This window comes from Acipenser ruthenus, unplaced genomic scaffold (genome assembly GCF_902713425.1).
Source record: "Acipenser ruthenus unplaced genomic scaffold, fAciRut3.2 maternal haplotype, whole genome shotgun sequence".
Taxonomy (NCBI): Eukaryota; Metazoa; Chordata; class Actinopteri; order Acipenseriformes; family Acipenseridae; genus Acipenser; species Acipenser ruthenus.
Genome location: NW_026708393.1, coordinates 41,002 through 61,078, shown reverse-complemented (window position 1 = coordinate 61,078; position 20,077 = coordinate 41,002). Strand labels below are relative to the sequence as shown.

Genomic DNA, 20,077 nt, shown 5'->3' with positions numbered 1-20,077 from the left:
CTCTCCCCTCTCCTCTCCCCCTCTCTCCCTCTCTCCCCCCCCCTCTCCCCTCTCCCCCCCCCCCCCCCCCTCCCCCTCCCCCCCCCCCTCTCTCAGGATGATAAGTACTGGTCCCGGCGCAGTAAGAACAACGTGGCAGCGAAGCGTTCCCGCGACGCGCGGCGCCTCAAGGAGAATCAGATCACGGTCCGGGCCGCCTTCCTGGAGAAGGAGAACGCAGCCCTGAGGGCCGAGGGTGGCGGAGCTGCGGAGGGACTGCGGGCGCTCCAAGAACGAGCTCGCCAAGTACCAGGACAAATACGGACCGCTGTGAGGACCGGGAGCGGCCGCTATACACACACAGGACCGCTGTGAACACGAGAGGTCTCTCTCAGCGTCTTCAGTGTAAATTCAACGGCAAACGTTTCCACTAGAAGTCTTTCTCAGCGTCTCCAGTGTGAATTCAACGGCAAACGTTTCCACTAGAAGTCTTTCTCAGCGTCTCCAGTGTGAATTCAACGGCAAACGTTTCCACTAGAAGTCTCTCTCAGCGTCTTCAGTGTAAATTCAATGGCAAACGTTTCCACTAGAAGTCTCTCTCAGCGTCTTCAGTGTGAATTCAATGGCAAACGTTTCCACTAGAGGTCTCTCTCAGCGTCTTCAGTGTAAATTCAATGGCAAACGTTTCCACTAGAAGTCTCTCTCAGCGTCTTCAGTGTGAATTCAATGGCAAACGTTTCCACTAGAGGTCTCTCTCAGCGTCTTCAGTGTAAATTCAATGGCAAACGTTTCCACTAGAAGTCTCTCTCAGCGTCTTCAGTGTAAATTCAATGGCAAACGTTTCCACTAGAAGTCTCTCTCAGCGTCTTCAGTGTAAATTCAATGGCAAACGTTTCCACTAGAAGTCTCTCTCAGCGTCTTCAGTGTAAATTCAATGGCAAACGTTTCCACTAGAGGTCTCTCTCAGCGTCTTCAGTGTAAATTCAATGGCAAACGTTTCCACTAGAAGTCTCTCTCAGCGTCTTCAGTGTGAATTCAATGGCAAACGTTTCCACTAGAAGTCTCTCTCAGCGTCTTCAGTGTGAATTCAATGGCAAACGTTTCCACTAGAGGTCTCTCTCAGCGTCTTCAGTGTAAATTCAATGGCAAACGTTTCCACTAGAAGTCTCTCTCAGCGTCTTCAGTGTAAATTCAATGGCAAACGTTTCCTATAGAAGTCTCTCTCAGCGTCTTCAGTGTAAATTCAATGGCAAACGTTTCCACTAGAAGTCTCTCTCAGCGTCTTCAGAGTAAATTCAACGGCAAACGTTTCCTCTAGAAGTCTTTCTCAGCGTCTCCAGTGTGAATTCAACGGCAAACGTTTCCTCTAGAAGTCTTTCTCAGCGTCTCCAGTGTGAATTCAACGGCAAACGTTTCCTCTAGAAGTCTTTCTCAGCGTCTCCAGTGTGAATTCAACGGCAAACGTTTCCTCTAGAAGTCTTTCTCAGTGTCTTCAGTGTAAATTCAACGGCAAACGTTTCCACTAGAAGTCTTTCTCAGCGTCTTCAGTGTAAATTCAATGGCAAACGTTTCCACTAGAAGTCTTTCTCAGCGTCTCCAGTGTGAATTCAACGGCAAACGTTTCCTCTAGAAGTCTTTCTCAGCGTCTTCAGTGTAAATTCAATGGCAAACGTTTCCACTAGAAGTCTCTCTCAGCGTCTTCAGTGTAAATTCAATGACAAACGTTTCCACTAGAAGTCTCTCTCAGCGTCTTCAGTGTAAATTCAACGGCAAACGTTTCCACTAGAAGTCTCTCTCAGCGTCTTCAGTGTAAATTCAACGGCAAACGTTTCCACTAGAAGTCTCTCTCAGCGTCTTCAGTGTAAATTCAACGGCAAACGTTTCCACTAGAAGTCTCTCTCAGCGTCTTCAGTGTAAATTCAACGGCAAACGTTTCCACTAGAAGTCTCTCTCAGCGTCTTCAGTGTAAATTCAACGGCAAACGTTTCCTCTAGAAGTCTCTCTCAGCGTCTTCAGTGTAAATTCAATGGCAAACGTTTCCACTAGAAGTCTTTCTCAGCGTCTTCAGTGTAAATTCAACGGCAAACGTTTCCTCTAGAAGTCTCTCTCAGCGTCTTCAGTGTAAATTCAATGGCAAACGTTTCCACTAGAAGTCTCTCTCAGCGTCTTCAGTGTAAATTCAACGGCGAACGTTTCCACTAGAAGTCTCTCTAAGCGTCTTGATTCCAGTACAGTTGACTTGCAGTACCATTTTCAACCACTGTGTGGTTCTATCGAGTCCTCTCCCCGCCGCCGCCCCCCCCCCCCCCCCAACCCCCCCCCCCCCCCCCCCGACTTTGAATTGACCGCCACCTCGTGGATGAAACGTGAACTGCACCTGTTATTTTAATATATTTTCAATTTGTTTGTTTTGGGTTTTTTTTATAGAAATAAAAACGTATAAGTACCTTGGGCATTGGCTTTTTAATTTTGTACAGACCAGTCTGTGTATTTAAAATGTATTCCATTCATAATAATAGTAATAATAATAATAATAAATATATATTTAAAAAATGGTTGTTGTGTGTGTTTCTGTATTATTGTGGTTTCCACTAGAAGTCTCTCTCAGCGTCTTCAGTGTAAATTCAACGGCAAACGTTTCCTCTAGAAGTCTCTCTCAGCGTCTTCAGTGTAAATTCAATGGCAAACGTTTCCACTAGAAGTCTCTCTCTGTGTCTTCAGTGTAAATTCAATGGCAAACGTTTCCACTAGAAGTCTCTCTCAGCGTCTTCAGTGTAAATTCAATGGCAAACGTTTCCACTAGAAGTCTCTCTCAGCGTCTTCAGTGTAAATTCAATGGCAAACGTTTCCACTAGAAGTCTCTCTCAGCGTCTTCAGTGTAAATTCAATGGCAAACGTTTCCACTAGAAGTCTCTCTCTGTGTCTTCAGTGTAAATTCAATGGCAAACGTTTCCACTAGAAGTCTCTCTCAGCGTCTTCAGTGTAAATTCAATGGCAAACGTTTCTTAATGAAGTTCCTGTGAGTCACCAGCAGGTGGCGCCAGCGAGGTCCAGGTTTATCGCAAAGTTGAATTCAAACCGACACAATACGAAATGGAGGGGCCAGCGATACTGTTAATAAAGCTAATAAGAGGTGAGAGAATGGATTTTAAAGATGGTCAGCGCTCCTTTAAAGGGGGGGACCAGCGATACTGTTAATAAAGCTAATAAGAGGTGAGAGAATGGATTTTAAAGATGGTCAGCGCTCCTTTAAAGGGAGGGACCAGCGATACTGTTAATAAAGCTAATAAGAGGTGAGAGAATGGATTTTAAAGATGGTCAGCGCTCCTTTAAAGGGGGGGACCAGCGATACTGTTAATAAAGCTAATAAGAGGTGAGAGAATGGATTTTAAAGATGGTCAGCGCTCCTTTAAAGGGAGGGGCCAGCGATACTGTTAATAAAGCTAATAAGAGGTGAGAGAATGGATTTTAAAGATGGTCAGCGCTCCTTTAAAGGGAGGGACCAGCGATACTGTTAATAAAGCTAATAAGAGGTGAGAGAATGGATTTTAAAGATGGTCAGCGCTCCTTTAAAGGGAGGGACCAGCGATACTGTTAATAAAGCTAATAAGAGGTGAGAGAATGGATTTTAAAGATGATCAGCGCTCCTTTAAAGGGAGGGACCAGCGATACTGTTAATAAAGCTAATAAGAGGTGAGAGAATGGATTTTAAAGATGGTCAGCGCTCCTTTAAAGGGAGGGACCAGCGATACTGTTAATAAAGCTAATAAGAGGTGAGAGAATGGATTTTAAAGATGGTCAGCGCTCCTCTAAAGGGAGGGACCAGCGATACTGTTATTAAAGCTAATAAGAGGTGAGAGAATGGATTTTAAAGATGGTCAGCGCTCCTTTAAATGGAGGGACCAGCGATACTGTTAATAAAGCTAATAAGAGGTGAGAGAATGGATTTTAAAGATGGTCAGCGCTCCTTTAAAGGGAGGGACCTGCGATACTGTTAATAAAGCTAATAAGAGGTGAGAGAATGGATTTTAAAGATGGTCAGCGCTCCTTTAAAGGGAGGGACCAGCGATACTGTTAATAAAGCTAATAAGAGGTGAGAGAATGGATTTTAAAGATGGTCAGCACTCCTTTAAAGGGAGGGACCAGCGATACTGTTAATAAAGCTAATAAGAGGTGAGAGAATGGATTTTAAAGATGGTCAGCGCTCCTTTAAAGGGAGGGGCCAGCGATACTGTTAATAAAGCTAATAAGAGGTGAGAGAATGGATTTTAAAGATGGTCAGCGCTCCTTTAAAGGGAGGGACCAGCGATACTGTTAATAAAGCTAATAAGAGGTGAGAGAATGGATTTTAAAGATGGTCAGCGCTCCTTTAAAGGGAGGGACCAGCGATACTGTTAATAAAGCTAATAAGAGGTGAGAGAATGGATTTTAAAGATGGTCAGCACTCCTCTAAAGGGAGGGACCAGCGATACTGTTAATAAAGCTAATAAGAGGTGAGGGAATGGATTTTAAAGATGGTCAGCGCTCCTTTAAAGGGAGGGACCAGCGATACTGTTAATAAAGCTAATAAGAGGTGAGAGAATGGATTTTAAAGATGGTCAGCGCTCCTTTAAAGGGAGGGACCAGCGATACTGTTAATAAAGCTAATAAGAGGTGAGAGAATGGATTTTAAAGATGGTCAGCGCTCCTCTAAAGGGAGGGACCAGCGATACTGTTATTAAAGCTAATAAGAGGTGAGAGAATGGATTTTAAAGATGGTCAGCGCTCCTTTAAAGGGAGGGACCAGCGATACTGTTAATAAAGCTAATAAGAGGTGAGAGAATGGATTTTAAAGAAGATCACAGACTCATTTAAATGTATGTCATGCTTTTTATTTTTACTTCTTTTAATACAAACTTAAAAAAACGGTCAAAGACAAAATAGAAAGGAGAGATTTGCACGTCAGTAACAGACTCATGTTTGTGTAGCTGTTCCCAGCTCGGAAGATTTGGAATCATTTTTCGTTTTTTACATTTTTGCATAACTTCATTTTTGTTTTCTCTTTACCCCCCATTAATAATAATAATAATAATAATAATAATAATAATAATAATAATAATAATAATAATAATAATAATAATAATAATAATTGTTTTCCTTCATTTTTTTTTTCTTTTCTCAAATCTGTTTTTAATTCTTTCAGTATATATATATATATAGATATATATTGTACTGCATCGAAATTTAAAAAAAATTAAATAAAATTCTCTCCCACAGACTTTCCTCCTTCTTGGAGTATATTAAATTATATTATTTAATAAATAGATCAGTTAGATTTTGTTCTTAGATTCATACACAGTTCACTTACACTGTAATCTTCCATATCGTTGCATATATATACACACACACACACACGCAGACACGCACACACACACACGCAGACACGCACACGCACGCACGCACACACGAGGGCTGTGCCAAATACTTGCAATTGCCTTTAAGAACTATATATTAATTAATTAACAAGTTCATTTCAAAAACAAGAAAAGTCGTCCTTCCCTCACCTTTACAATCGAGTGCCAAGCGACGGGGATTAACTTCAAAACAAGAAAAGAAAAGCCGTCCTTCCCTCACCTTTACAATCGAGCACCAAACGACGGGGATTAACTTCAAAACAAGAAAAGAAAAGCCGTCCTTCCCTCACCTTTACAATCGAGTACCAAGCGACGGGGATTAACTTCAAAACAAGAAAAGAAAAGTCGTCCTTCCCTCACCTTTACAACCGAGTACCAAGCGACGGAGATTAACTTCAAAACAAGAAAAGAAAAGCCGTCCTTCCCTCACCTTTACAATCGAGCGCCAAGCGACGGGGATTAACTTCAAAACAAGAAAAGAAAAGCCGTCCTTCCCTCACCTTTACAACCGAGCGCCAAGAGACGGGGATTAACTTCAAAACAAGAAAAGAAAAGCCGTCCTTCCCTCACCTTTACAATCGAGTACCAAGAGACGGGGATTAACTTCAAAACAAGAAAAGAAAAGCCGTCCTTCCCTCACCTTTACAACCGAGCGCCAAGAGACGGGGATTAACTTCAAAACAAGAAAAGAAAAGCCGTCCTTCCCTCACCTTTACAATCGAGTACCAAGAGACGGGGATTAACTTCAAAACAAGAAAAGAAAAGCCGTCCTTCCCTCACCTTTACAATCGAGTACCAAGAGACGGGGATTAACTTCAAAACAAGAAAAGAAAAGCCGTCCTTCCCTCACCTTTACAATCGAGTACCAAGCGACGGGGATTAACTTCAAAAACAAGAAAAGAAAAGCCGTCCTTCCCTCACCTTTACAATCGACTGCCAAGCGACGGGGATTAACTTCAAAACAAGAAAAGAAAAGCCGTCCTTCCCTCACCTTTACAATCGAGCACCAAGCGACGGGGATTAACTTCAAAACAAGAAAAGAAAAGCCGTCCTTCCCTCACCTTTACAATCGACTGCCAAGCGACGGCGATTAACTTCAAAACAAGAAAAGAAAAGCCGTCCTTCCCTCACCTTTACAATCGAGCACCAAGCGACGGGGATTAACTTCAAAAACAAGAAAAGAAAAGCCGTCCTTCCCTCACCTTTACAATCGAGTACCAAACGACGGGGATTAACTTCAAAACAAGAAAAGAAAAGCCGTCCTTCCCTCACCTTTACAATCGAGCGCCAAGAGACGGGGATTAACTTCAAAACAAGAAAAGAAAAGTCGTCCTTCCCTCACCTTTACAATCGAGTACCAAGCGACGGGGATTAACTTAAAAACAAGAAAAGAAAAGCCGTCCTTCCCTCACCTTTACAATCGAGTACCAAGAGACAGCGATTAACTTTTAAAAAGCCGTCCTTCCCTCACCTTTACAATCGAGCGCCAATCAAATAGCGATGAATGGATTTGTTTAATACTTTAATTACTCTTAAAGGCAAACAAAGGGTACGAGTGTTTAACTACTCTCTATATAATATATATATATATATTATAATTACACATAATTTAATTTTTTTATATATTTCTATATATTCTTAGAAAATATAACTTTTGTTCCTTATGAAAATCAAAATCTCAAAAAAAGCAAAATGTTCTTAAAGTAAATAATAATCATTAATAACAATAAGAAGAAAAACTGAGCCCAGCAGACCAGCTCTAGTTTGGGGCTCTAGTGCCTTCATCAGCGTGATTGAAACTAAACTGAGTCCAGCAGACCAGCTCTAGTTTGGGGCTCTAGTGCCTTCATCAGCGTGATTGAAACTAAACTGAGTCCAGCAGACCAGCTCTAGTTTGGGGCTCTAGTGCCTTCATCAGCGTGATTGAAACTAAACTGAGTCCAGCAGACCAGCTCTAGTTTGGGGCTCTCGTGCCTTCATCAGCGTGATTGAAACTAAACTGAGTCCAGCAGACCAGCTCTAGTGTGGGGCTCTAGTGCCTTCATCAGCGTGATTGAAACTAAACTGAGTCCAGCAGACCAGCTCTAGTTTGGGGCTCTAGTGCCTTCATCAGCGTGATTGAAACTAAACTGAGTCCAGCAGACCAGCTCTAGTTTGGGGCTCTAGTGCCTTCATCAGCGTGATTGAAACTAAACTGAGTCCAGCAGACCAGCTCTAGTTTGGGGCTCTAGTGCCTTCACAGGTAACAAGCTCAGGTGTGTCTGATTATTAAACTCCTAGTGAAACCAGGACTGGATCACACTGCTGTGCAGCGGGAGTCTGATTCCCAGCCCTGTAGATAGACTTTGGTTGAAGGAGGTTTGTAGCTGATTTTATAGTGAAGAGAGCTACAGGATATTGCTGGGAACTGTGGGATATTTAGACAGAGAGATCAGGGCTGGGAATCAGACTCCTATCGCACAGCAGTGTGATCCAGTCCAGGTTTTACTGCTACCAGCTTGATCAGCCCCCAGCGTGTCTAGCTAACAAGCTCAGGTGTGTCTTATTATTAAACTCCTAGTGAAACCAGGACTGGATCACACTGCTGTATTATAACAAAAAAATAATGTATTTTTTAAAAAAAAATTAACGAATTAATTCGCCAAGACGACAGGTTGCTGGAAGGGCTGGCTGGGGTACAGGGGCGCAGCGTGGGGGCTCAAGCTGTACCCCATCCCGTCGACAAAGGGGGTCTTCTCCAGAAAGAATCCTCTGGACACCTCAGCACTGTTAAAAGGGTAGAAACTGGTCTGGGGTTGTTGAAATTGCACTTCCCCTCCGAAGCTGAAGAGGGCGCCGTCTGCGGAGGAGGAGGACGAGGAAGTGGAGGATTCTGGGTAGACAAACTCCTTGGCGTTGGGCGACAGCTGGCTGGCTCCTCCTCCTCCCAGCCCGACCAATGAGCATAAAGAAAGGGGGCTGCTGGGATTGTTAAAGTTAACGTTTCTGTCGACCGGGGAGCGAGGCAATCCGTGACGCTGTGGGGGGGGGGCGGCCCCGTTTTCTGTTACCCCCCCTCCCCCTCCCCCTCCCCCTCCCCCTGCCCCCCCCTTTTTCATTTTGGTCGATCCAAATTTGGTTGCGGCGAAACTAGCAGTGGTAAAAGTGAGCAGCTGGGGATGAGCGGATTTGGGGAAGGAAGCAGAGGAGGAGGGAGGGGGGGAGGCGTTAGGGTTACCGGGACCCCCGAAAACATCGGCGGCCCCCGGGGAGCCCGACAGCCCCGCGCCGGTCGGGACAAACGCCCGGGCTTCGGGATTGAACCCAGAATTCCTGCTCCCCTCTTCCCCCGAAGCTGGGACTGGCTCCCTGGTTTGTGAGGCTCTTTCCTGGGCTGCTGCCTCCTCCTCTCCCCCTTCTCCTCCCTCCTCCTCCTCCCCCTCTGAATACAGCACCCGGACCGCTCCCTTCTCCCCGATCTGATAGGACACTTCGAAGGGGTCGATCCACACCCTCAGCTCCTGGGGCACGTTCTCTCGCACCTCGGCCGCGTCCAGCCCGCTGCTCCGGGCCGCCTGCTCCAGCAGGGGGTCCAGGACCCCCCCGATGTGCAGGCAGCGGAAGGCGGACCCCCGCAGGGGCCTCTCGGGGTACCAGTGGCCCTCGTAGCGAGCCCTCAGCAGCCGCGCGAGCTCCTCTCCGAACAGCTGGGCGCGGCGACGCGGGAGCTTGCTGTGCAGGTGGGAGATGAGGAAGTTGAGCGCCACGCTGATTTCCACGTGCATGGCGGGGCTTCTGCCGTCCCCCGCGGTCTCCTCGTGTCTCCTTGTGTCTCCTTGTGTCTTTATTGCTTTGTGTCTCCTTGTATATCTAAGTGTCTCCTTGCTGTCTCCTTGTGTCTTGTATCTCAGTGTGTCTGTGTCCTCCTTGTATCTCTGTGTCTCCTTGTGTCTCTTTGCTGTCTTGTCTTGTATCTCAGTGTGTCTCTGTCCTCCTTATGTCTCCTTGTATATCCTTGTCTTTATCTCTTTGTGTTTCCTTGTATCTGTGTCCTCCTTGTGTCTTGTCTCAGTGTCTCTGTGTCCTCCTTGTGTCTCTCTGTATCTCTGCGATTTCCTTGTGTCTCCTTGTGTCTCTTTGCTGTCTCCTTGTGTCTTGTATCTCAGTGTCTCTGTGTCCTCCTTGTGTCTCTCTGTATCTCTGCGATTTCCTTGTGTCTCTTTGTGTCTCCTTGTGTCTCTTTGCTGTCTCCTTGTGTCTCTTTGCTGTCTCCTTGTGTCTTGTATCTCGGTGTGTCTGTGTCCTCCTTGTGTTTCCTTGTATCTCTGTGTCTACTTGCTGTCTCCTTGTGTCTCTTCTCTGTCTCTTTATGTCGCTGTGTCCTCCTTGTGTCTCTTTGCTATCTCCTTGTGTCTTTGTGTCTCCTTGTCTTGTATCTCAGTGTCTCTGTGTCCTCCTTGTGTCTCCTTGCTGTCTCCTTGTCTTGTATCTGTCTCTTCGCTGTCTCCTTGTGTCTTTATCTTTGTGTCGCTGTGTCCTCCTTGTGTCTCTTTGCTGTCTCCTTGTGTCTTTGTGTCTCCTTGCCTTGTATCTCAGCGTCTCTGTGTCCTCCTTGTGTCTCGTGTCTCCTTTTGAGACCCGACTCGATAAAGTTCTGAGATCGATGAGCTGCTCTGAGATCGATCAGCTGGCTGGCTCCTCCTCTTCCTCCCAGCCTGGCCAATGAGCATAAAGAAAGAGGCGCGGGGGCTGTCCGTCGCCGCGGCTGGAATTATTAGGGGTGAGCTCCGAGGGGCTGAACGGGGGGGGGGGGGGGGGGGCGCCTCTCGTTTCGTGAACCCTCAAAAGGTTTGTTTTATCCTGGTTTGTAGCCCAGGCTTGAGCATCTCGACCCCTCTCTCTCTCTCGCTATCACAGACCCCTCACCTCCCTCCTTCCAAACTCAAAGCTGTTCTGTTGGGGGGGGGGGTCCGAAAGTCCGTTCCTGGGGGGGAGAGACAGTTTAAGGATGTTTGCTGATTAACCCATTGAGTGCCAAATCCATAGATACATTACAATAAAAACTGACCATCAGCTGTATCTATCTATATAATGTGTGTGTTTAATACTAATAATATCTGCCATAGGAATCAACAACAGCTTCCGTGACGTCATGACGTTTTGTACGTAAAACACGAAGGCTTTCCGTTTGCTGTCGAAGTTTCCCGAGCAGTAAAATGTTCTCTTAGTCAAATTGAAATGTTTTGTAACGAAGGGATATATATATATATATATATAAATATATATATATATATATATATATATATATATATATATATATATATATATATATATATATATGATAATAAAAAAGGCGGATCATTATGGGATAGCAACACGATTCATACGTCATACGTGTTAAAAAGAAATGTATTGGTCCCCTGTCAAATAAATTAATTAATTAATACGTACACTGTAATAAATGCATAAGCTAATACCAGTTTTATAAATAATTATTACTGCTGTTTTAAAACCTGAATCGTGTACGCTTGTTAACCTTCCTTGCACACACACACACACACAAAACAGTCTGTGTTAATAAATACATTTAAATCAAATTTGTAACGTTTTATTTAGCCTCCTACAAACCGCGTCAAAATGTAACTTTTTAGCAAGTTAATATATTTCATTTTAAACACGACACGCTGCCTGGCGTGCGTGATGACGTCGTCGACGCGTTCGCTGGTGAAAAAATTATAAACACAACCTTAATTATTATTATTATTATTATTATTATTATTATTATTATTATTATTATTATGTGTGAAACAACACAGACGCGTTAAAATAAGTCTTAATAAACATTTTTCCCAAACCCACGGTAATAATTTCGTGTTAATTTGTATGTATGAGAGCGAAACAGTTTTTTAAATAAAAAATAACGTTGTTTTTTTTTTTTTGTTAAGCGAAAAATGAGGCGATTTTTATTTTAAAAAAAAACAATTCACCCCCCCCCCCGCACACAAACAAAACATTTTAAAATCTGCTTAATGTTTATTAAAAAACGTATAACATTTCAATGAATGAAAACGCTCAGACCTGTTTTTATACAGACATTTCACACACAAAATATCGCGTCTTGCTTTTTTTAAAAAAAAGGGTATACGTTGACAATATAAAACCACCACGTTTGACCATAGCATATATTTGTAAACAAAATATATGATGGCCAGTTTCAGATTTGTATGATATACTTACTAGGAGAAAAAAAAGAGGCGCCTTGTATCGTTTTAATTTCGGCTCCAAATTCGTTTTAATTTTCCTCGGCCCGTGTTGATAAATGGGTGAGTGGCGTGTTACATAAATATATATTATTATTATTATTATTATTATTATTATTATTATTATTATTATTATTATTATTATTATTATTTGCTTGTTGACAGTATATTTATATATATTTCTGTGATAATTTTATTTAAATATCCCAGCCTCCTCCTTCTCCTCCTCCTCCTCTCCGCGGCATCGTAACCGCTCAATCAAAAAACAGCCCAATTACAAAAAATAAACTTTCCTCTCTCTTGCGAAATCTGACCACACCGCGGATTAATAACGCGGGTCTGGTCACATTCTCGCACCCTTTGGTGATGCAAATTTCACCGGGACTACATTCTCCAAGCCGGCCTTTTTGTTAACCCTTTCCTCCCTGGCTTTGAGGGGTTTTTTTTTGCAAGTTTTTCACATTAAAATTAATTCAAACTGCAAATTAAATTAAAACCCCACTTTAAATATGCTATAGATCATTTCTGTGGAGCTGAGGAGGGACTGGGAGGGACTGGGAGGGAGGGAAGCAGCGTGGAGCTGAGGAGGGACTGGGAGGGAAGCAGCGTGGCTCTAGTGGAGCTGAGGAGGGACTGGGAGGGAAGCAGCGTGGCTCTAGCGGAGCTGAGAGGGGACTGGGAGGGAAGCAGCGTGGCTCTAGTGGAGCTGAGGAGGGACTGGGAGGGAAGCAGCGTGGCTCCAGCGGAGCTGAGGAGGGACTGGGAGGGAAGCGGCGTGGCTCTAGCGGAGCTGAGGAGGGACTGGGAGGGAAGCAGCGTGGCTCTAGTGGAGCTGAGGAGGGACTGGGAGGGAAGCGGCGTGGCTCTAGCGGAGCTGAGGAGGGACTGGGAGGGAAGCGGCGTGGCTCTGGCGGAGCTGAGAGGGGACTGGGAGGGAAGCGGCGCGGCTCTGGCGGAGCTGAGGAGGGACTGGGAGGGAAGCGGCGCGGCTCTAGCGGAGCTGAGGAGGGACTGGGAGGGAAGCGGCGTGGCTCTGGCGGAGCTGAGAGGGGACTGGGAGGGAAGCGGCGCGGCTCTGGCGGAGCTGAGGAGGGACTGGGAGGGAAGCGGCGCGGCTCTAGCGGAGCTGAGGAGGGACTGGGAGGGAAGCGGCGTGGCTCTAGCGGAGCTGAGGAGGGACTGGGAGGGAAGCGGCGTGGCTCTAGCGGAGCTGAGGAGGGACTGCGAGGGAAGCGGCGTGGCTCTGGCGGAGCTGAGAGGGGACTGGGAGGGAAGCGGCGTGGCTCTGGCGGAGCTGAGAGGGGACTGGGAGGGAAGCGGCGCGGCTCTGGCGGAGCTGAGGAGGGACTGGGAGGGAAGCGGCGCGGCTCTAGCGGAGCTGAGGAGGGACTGGGAGGGAAGCGGCGTGGCTCTAGCGGAGCTGAGGAGGGACTGGGAGGGAAGCGGCGTGGCTCTAGCGGAGCTGAGGAGGGACTGGGAGGGAAGCGGCGTGGCTCTAGTGGAGCTGAGGAGGGACTGGGAGGGAAGCAGCGTGGCTCTAGCGGAGCTGAGGAGGGACTGGGAGGGAAGCGGCGTGGCTCTAGTGGAGCTGAGGAGGGACTGGGAGGGAAGCGGCGTGGCTCTAGCGGAGCTGAGGAGGGACTGCGAGGGAAGCGGCGTGGCTCTAGCGGAGCTGAGGAGGGACTGGGAGGGAAGCAGTGTGGCTCTAGCGGAGCTGAGGAGGGACTGGGAGGGAAGCGGCGTGGCTCTGGCGGAGCTGAGGAGGGACTGGGAGGGAAGCGGCGTGGCTCTAGCGGAGCTGAGGAGGGACTGGGAGGGAAGCGGCGTGGCTCTAGCGGAGCTGAGGAGGGACTGGGAGGGAAGCGGCGTGGCTCTGGCGGAGCTGAGGAGGGACTGCGAGGGAAGCGGCGTGGCTCTAGCGGAGCTGAGGAGGGACTGGGAGGGAAGCGGCGTGGCTCTAGCGGAGCTGAGGAGGGACTGGGAGGGAAGCGGCGTGGCTCTAGTGGAGCTGAGGAGGGACTGGGAGGGAAGCAGCGTGGCTCTAGCGGAGCTGAGGAGGGACTGGGAGGGAAGCGGCGTGGCTCTAGTGGAGCTGAGGAGGGACTGGGAGGGAAGCGGCGTGGCTCTAGCGGAGCTGAGGAGGGACTGGGAGGGAAGCGGCGTGGCTCTAGCGGAGCTGAGGAGGGACTGGGAGGGAAGCGGCGTGGCTCTAGCGGAGCTGAGGAGGGACTGGGAGGGAAGCGGCGTGGCTCTAGCGGAGCTGAGGAGGGACTGGGAGGGAAGCAGCGTGGCTCTAGTGGAGCTGAGGAGGGACTGGGAGGGAGAATTCATTCCTACTCCATAATAACCTTAAAGAAAATGATTGCGCCAGCCAGACAGACACACATGCTGTAAATTAACAAAAAAACAAAAAAATAAACAGTGAGTCTATATTCTCTTAGGTCCCATTGGCGGATGAATACACAAAGCCCCGCAGAAAGAAGTGAGTGCTTTGCCCCTCTGCTAAAAATACAAACTGCGTGATAGCAACAGAGCCCGGATTGGTTGAAGAAAGTGGAGGAGAGGCCACTGTGACGCGCTGCATCACCAGCCAATCAGAAGCAGGAGTGGAGCCCCGGAGGAAATGGAAATGCATAATGCATTCTGGGAAATGTAGTTTGGTTTGCTTCCATCGTCTCCTTCAGCCAGTTTGGTCAGTTTGTTTATTGTAAATGTACTGTTGTGAGATATATAGTATATTATTATTAATATTTTATATAACTATTAACTCAAAATTAATTCACAGACCAAAACATATAAAAATAATCTGAAATTATGAATAATTTTCCTCCCAGTCCCTCCTCAGCTCCGCTAGAGCCACACTGCTTCCCTCCCAGTCCCTCCTCAGCTCCGCTAGAACCACACTGCTTCCCTCCCAGTCCCTCCTCAGCTCCGCTAGAGCCACGCTGCTTCCCTCCCAGTCCCTCCTCAGCTCCGGTAGAGCCACGCGGCTTCCCTCCCAGTCCCTCCTCAGCTCCGCTAGAGCCACGCTGCTTCCCTCCCAGTCCCTCCTCAGCTCCACTAGAGCCACACTGTTTCCCTCCCAGTCCCTCCTCAGCTCCACTAGAGCCACGCTGCTTCCCTCCCAGTCCCTCCTCAGCTCCGCTAGAGCCACACTGTTTCCCTCCCAGTCCCTCCTCAGCTCCGCTAGAGCCACGCTGCTTCCCTCCCAGTCCCCTCTCAGCTCCACTAGAGCCACGCTGCTTCCCTCCCAGTCCCTCCTCGGCTCCGCTAGAGCCACACTGCTTCCCTCCCAGTCCCTCCTCAGCTCCGCTAGAGCCACGCTGCTTCCCTCCCAGTCCCTCCTCAGCTCCGCTAGAGCCACGCTGCTTCCCTCCCAGTCCCTCCTCAGCTCCGCTAGAGCCACGCTGCTTCCCTCCCAGTCCCTCCTCAGCTCCGCTAGAGCCACGCTGCTTCCCTCCCAGTCCCTCCTCAGCACCGCTAGAGCCACGCTGCTTCCCTCCCAGTCCCTCCTCAGCTCCGCTAGAGCCACGCTGCTTCCCTCCCAGTCCCTCCTCAGCTCCGCTAGAGCCACGCTGCTTCCCTCCCAGTCCCTCCTCAGCTCCGCTAGAGCCACACTGCTTCCCTCCCAGTCCCTCCTCAGCTCCGCTAGAGCCACACTGCTTCCCTCCCAGTCCCTCCTCAGCACCGCTAGAGCCACGCTGCTTCCCTCCCAGTCCCTCCTCAGCTCCGCTAGAGCCACGCTGCTTCCCTCCCAGTCCCTCCTCAGCTCCTCTAGAGCCACACTGCTTCCCTCCCAGTCCCTCCTCAGCTCCGCTAGAGCCACACTGCTTCCCTCCCAGTCCCTCCTCAGCTCCACTAGAGCCACGCCGCTTCCCTCCCAGTCCCTCCTCAGCTCCTCTAGAGCCACACTGCTTCCCTCCCAGTCCCTCCTCAGCTCCGCTAGAGCCACACTGCTTCCCTCCCAGTCCCTCCTCAGCACCGCTAGAGCCACGCTGCTTCCCTCCCAGTCCCTCCTCAGCTCCGCTAGAGCCACGCTGCTTCCCTCCCAGTCCCTCCTCAGCTCCTCTAGAGCCACGCTGCTTCCCTCCCAGTCCCTCCTCAGCTCCGCTAGAGCCACGCTGCTTCCCTCCCAGTCCCTCCTCAGCTCCGCTAGAGCCACACTGCTTCCCTCCCAGTCCCTCCTCAGCTCCGCTAGAGCCACACTGCTTCCCTCCCAGTCCCTCCTCAGCACCGCTAGAGCCACGCTGCTTCCCTCCCAGTCCCTCCTCAGCTCCGCTAGAGCCACGCTGCTTCCCTCCCAGTCCCTCCTCAGCTCCTCTAGAGCCACACTGCTTCCCTCCCAGTCCCTCCTCAGCTCCGCTAGAGCCACACTGCTTCCCTCCCAGTCCCTCCTCAGCTCCACTAGAGCCACGCCGCTTCCCTCCCAGTCCCTCCTCAGCTCCAAACACCCATTTTGCTAAAACGTTCTCAGAAATCTATTGCAAAAAACAAACCCATGTGTTGGTGATTCAGTATGTATTTCTTTCTAAAAAAATAAATAAATAAATAAATAAATAATAATAAAGATGAAGAAATCAGTTTTATTACAATTGAAAATTCTAACACAGAATCATTAAAAAAAAAAAAAAAAATTCACAATTTTTTTTTTCTTCTTTTCAAAAAAAATAAGCATTGAAGCTGCTGGCAGTCTCGTAAGATGGATTCACCGTTTCTTAAACCCGTATTTCTTTCTCTCGTAGAACAGATCCGTTTTCGAACTTCCCAAATTCACAATCTTCGGACACCCGTCTCTCTGTAGGAAGAAAAAATAAATTAAAAAGCTAAAATTCTTGATTCAAACAAACGGTGATTTTGCAGCTTCGTAGGAACCAGCCTTTACTGGTCTAGTTCAAAAAACAACAGCAGCATGCGAATACAACGGTGTCTCAGAGCTGACAAACTTACTCTGAGAGCGCTCTCAACTCTAAAATACAACACAGCACCGCAAGACGCTGAGAGAGACTTCTAGAGGAAACGTTTGCCATTGAATTTACACTGAAGACGCTGAGAAAGACTTCTAGTGGAAACGTTTGCCATTGAATTTACACTGAAGACACTGAGAGAGACTTCTAGTGGAAACGTTTGCCATTGAATTGACACTGAAGACGCTGAGAGAGACTTCTAGTGGAAACGTTTGCCATTGAATTGACACTGAAGACGCTGAGAGAGACTTCTAGTGGAAACGTTTGCCATTGAATTTACACTGAAGACGCTGAGAAAGACTTCTAGTGGAAACGTTTGCCATTGAATTTACACTGAAGACACTGAGAAAGACTTCTAGAGGAAACATTTGCCATTGAATTTACACTGAAGACGCTGAGAGAGACTTCTAGTGGAAACGTTAGTTTGCTGTTGAATTTAACCCCCCCCCTCTCCCTCCCCCCTCAGACTTACATCTTTCTCCTGGATGGTGCATTCCTTGCAGTAGTACGCGTCCGAGACCCCCGGACCCCCACAGATGACGCAGCGCCCCTGATAGGATCCATAGTTACACTCATCACAGATCCGCACTAGCGTGCACGGTCGCACGTAGGAGTCACAGATCACGCACTTGCCATCGCCTGCCAGGAGGGGGAGACAGAGAGTCAGGATCCCATTCAAGGAATACAAGGAAATTAGTGGCTGTTTTTGTTCAACTGTTTTATTCTTTTTAAGCCAATAATATATATTTAATTCTTTTTTTACAGCTTTTAATGTTTAGGTAAAGATTCATGACAGCTGTGGCCAAAAGTCTAGCCATCATCACCCTGTAGAGTGAACTTGCTGGCTAGGACTACGGCTACCAGCATGCCTCTGCATCCGCGGCCATGGGGAGGCATGCTGGGAGCTGTAGTTCTTTATGCTGTGGTCTTCTGCTCCAATACAAACCTCTATAATACAGAACTACAGCTCCCAGCATGCCTCTGATTTTCTGTATTGTGAATTTCTGTAATGCGATATTCTGTATTGTGATAATTTATAACAGGCGTCAGGCGCTATGAATCGCACAGCCCTGTACTCACAAGGCAGCTGTACTGTACAGTATATAATATATTGGGATCTCTCAAGATTAGGTACTCACATTTCTCACACAGTCTTCCGATGGCTGCAAGACAAAAAAAACACAACAAATTAGACGATAAGCGTTTTTAATTCACGCAGTAGCAAACGCAGGGCTGGGAATCAGACTCCTATCGCACAGCAGTGTGATCCAGTCCAGGTTTTACTGCTACCAGCTTGATCAGCCCCCAGTGTGTCTAGCTAACAAGCTCAGGGGTGTCTTATTATTAAACTCCTAGTGAAACCAGGACTGGATCACACTGCTGTGCAGCGGGAGTCTGATTCCCAGCCCTGTAGATAGACTTTGGTTGAAGGAGGTTTGTAGCTGATTTTATAGTGAAGAGAGCTACAGGATATTGCTGGGAACTGTGGGATATTTAGACAGAGAGATCAGGGCTGGGAATCAGACTCCTATCGCACAGCAGTGTGATCCAGTCCAGGTTTTACTGCTACCAGCTTGATCAGCCCCCAGTGTGTCTAGCTAACAAGCTCAGGTGTGTCTGATTATTAAACTCCTAGTGAAACCAGGACTCGACCTCTCCGCTCCTCCTGCACTAGAAGACTGGCTCTACCTCCGCTACGCTCCCCTGCCTCCAGAGCCCGCTCCTTCTCCACCCTCGCCCCCGCAGTGGTGGAATGACCTTCCTACAGATGTCAGGACTGCCCAGTCCCTGACCACCTTCCAGCGCCTCCTCAAGACTCACCTCTTCAAACAGCACCTGTAGAACTCCTCTGTTTGTATCCTGGGACACTATCACCCTTCATTTAAATGTGCTTTATTTTGCTCTTATCTGCCCCCTATTTTACTGCATTTAATCCTGTACTTCAGAATACTGTAATCTGTCACAAGTGTTATTTAATCTGTAGTACTTTGTATTTAATCATATCCTGATGTAACTATCACTATTTAATCATATCCTGATGTAACTATCACTGTCACTGTTATCTGCTCCGTTATTGAATTGTATTTTGTCACACTTGTACTTGCTTGAACCAAAGTCATTGTATTTATCTTGCTCTTAATTGTATTAATACTTTGTACTGTGATTCTTGAAATGTATTTGCTTACGATTGTAAGTCGCCCTGGATAAGGGCGTCTGCTAAGAAATAAATAATAATTATTATTATTATTATTATTATTATTATTATTATTATTATTATTATTATTTATTTCTTAGCAGACGCCCTTATCCAGGGCGACTTACAATCGTAAGCAAATACATTTCAAGAGTTACAATACAAGTAATACAATAAGAGCAAGAAATACAATAACTTTTGTTCAAGTGTGACAAACCACAATTCAATAATACAGCAGATAATAGTGATAGTTACATCAGGATATGATTAAATAGTGATAGTTACATCAGGATATGATTAAATACAAAGTACTACAGGTTAAACACTTGGCAGATTACAGTATTCTCAAGTACAGGATTAAATGCAGTAAAATAGGGGGCAGATAAGAGCAAAATAAAGCACATTTAAATGAAGGGTGATAGTGTCCCAGGATACAAACAGAGGAGTTCTACAGGTGCTGTTTGAAGAGGTGAGTCTTAAGGACTCACCTCTTCAATAATAATAATAATAATAATAATAATAATAATAAGTTTTGTAGTTAAAATGACGATTTTGTTACGTAAAGCGGACGCACTGTGACGACGTATTCGGCGTTTTTTATTCAAACTATTAAGCCGTTAAATTCGGGAGTAATTTTTTTAAAAAAAACAAAGACGGAAAGGTTTTAATAACTTTGTATTCTTTGAATATATATAAAAAAAACATCTTTGAGAGATATATTTTTAACACGCGAGTGTTCAGAGATCCAGCGAAGGAGACTCTCTAAATCTGTGGTCAAAATTTCAAAAACTTTGTTTAAAAAGCAAAGATTAGAGACCCAGCAGTAAACGTAAAGTCGATTTATAAAAACACTGGATCGCTACTTCATAAAAATAAGGATTTTTTCTCTTACCAACGCCTGCTTGCTTTCTGCAAAATATCAGATCGGGGTGATGCTTCGCCATGTTTTTATTACAACGTTTATTTGGCGACGCGCTGTTTTTAAAGGTAACCTTTCAACTTGGACTATTTTTTAGAATTTAAAACCTTTTTTTTACGTTGCTACCTTTTTTTAAGAACCTAAAACCGCACCTTTTTTTTATTGAAACGTGTTTTCATTTTGCGAGAAGTTTGTTTGTTGATTTATTTATTTTTTTTTACCTCGTTTCCCGTAGCAACCGTACAGTCCATTTCTAAGATTTTTTTTTTTGTTTTTTTTTTTTAATTAAAACGAAGTGTCGTTTTGTTATTATTATTTTTATTCCTCTGGGTCTGGTAAATATGGTGTAAAATAAATAAATAATAATAATAATTTAAAAGACAAAATTG

The 20,077-nt window shown here is 46.4% G+C and overlaps 3 protein-coding genes and 1 long non-coding RNA gene across 4 annotated transcripts; 1 reads left to right on the top strand and 3 right to left on the bottom strand.

The window, feature by feature from the left end:
- Nucleotides 1-94: 94 nt before the first annotated feature.
- LOC131732136 (thyrotroph embryonic factor-like) lies at nucleotides 95-2,989 on the top strand (the record flags this gene model as incomplete). The annotated part of the gene is given in 1 exon segment (XM_059021068.1): nucleotides 95-2,989. A coding segment is annotated over 1 exon segment (260 nt), but the record flags the coding sequence as incomplete, so codon positions are not given.
- Nucleotides 2,990-4,828: 1,839 nt separating this feature from the next.
- On the bottom strand, nucleotides 4,829-8,410 carry LOC131732139 (uncharacterized). Its single transcript, XR_009325279.1, has 2 exons — nucleotides 6,575-8,410; nucleotides 4,829-6,503 (listed from the first exon to the last, which is right to left on the bottom strand). It is a non-coding gene; the product is annotated as an uncharacterized LOC131732139 (long non-coding RNA).
- A 33-nt stretch (nucleotides 8,411-8,443) lies between these two features.
- On the bottom strand, nucleotides 8,444-9,266 carry LOC117969623 (protein Tob2-like; the record flags this gene model as incomplete). The annotated part of the gene is made up of 1 exon (XM_034917509.2): nucleotides 8,444-9,266. A coding segment is annotated over exon 1 (693 nt), but the record flags the coding sequence as incomplete, so codon positions are not given.
- Nucleotides 9,267-16,174: 6,908 nt separating this feature from the next.
- LOC131732137 (PHD finger-like domain-containing protein 5A) lies at nucleotides 16,175-19,786 on the bottom strand. Its single transcript, XM_059021071.1, has 4 exons — nucleotides 19,662-19,786; nucleotides 17,715-17,738; nucleotides 17,048-17,214; nucleotides 16,175-16,406 (listed from the first exon to the last, which is right to left on the bottom strand). The coding sequence occupies exons 1-4, from the start codon at nucleotides 19,711-19,713 to the stop codon at nucleotides 16,317-16,319; spliced, it is 333 nt and encodes a 110-aa protein (XP_058877054.1). The 5' UTR covers nucleotides 19,714-19,786; the 3' UTR covers nucleotides 16,175-16,316.
- Between the last annotated feature and the right edge of the window lie 291 nt (nucleotides 19,787-20,077).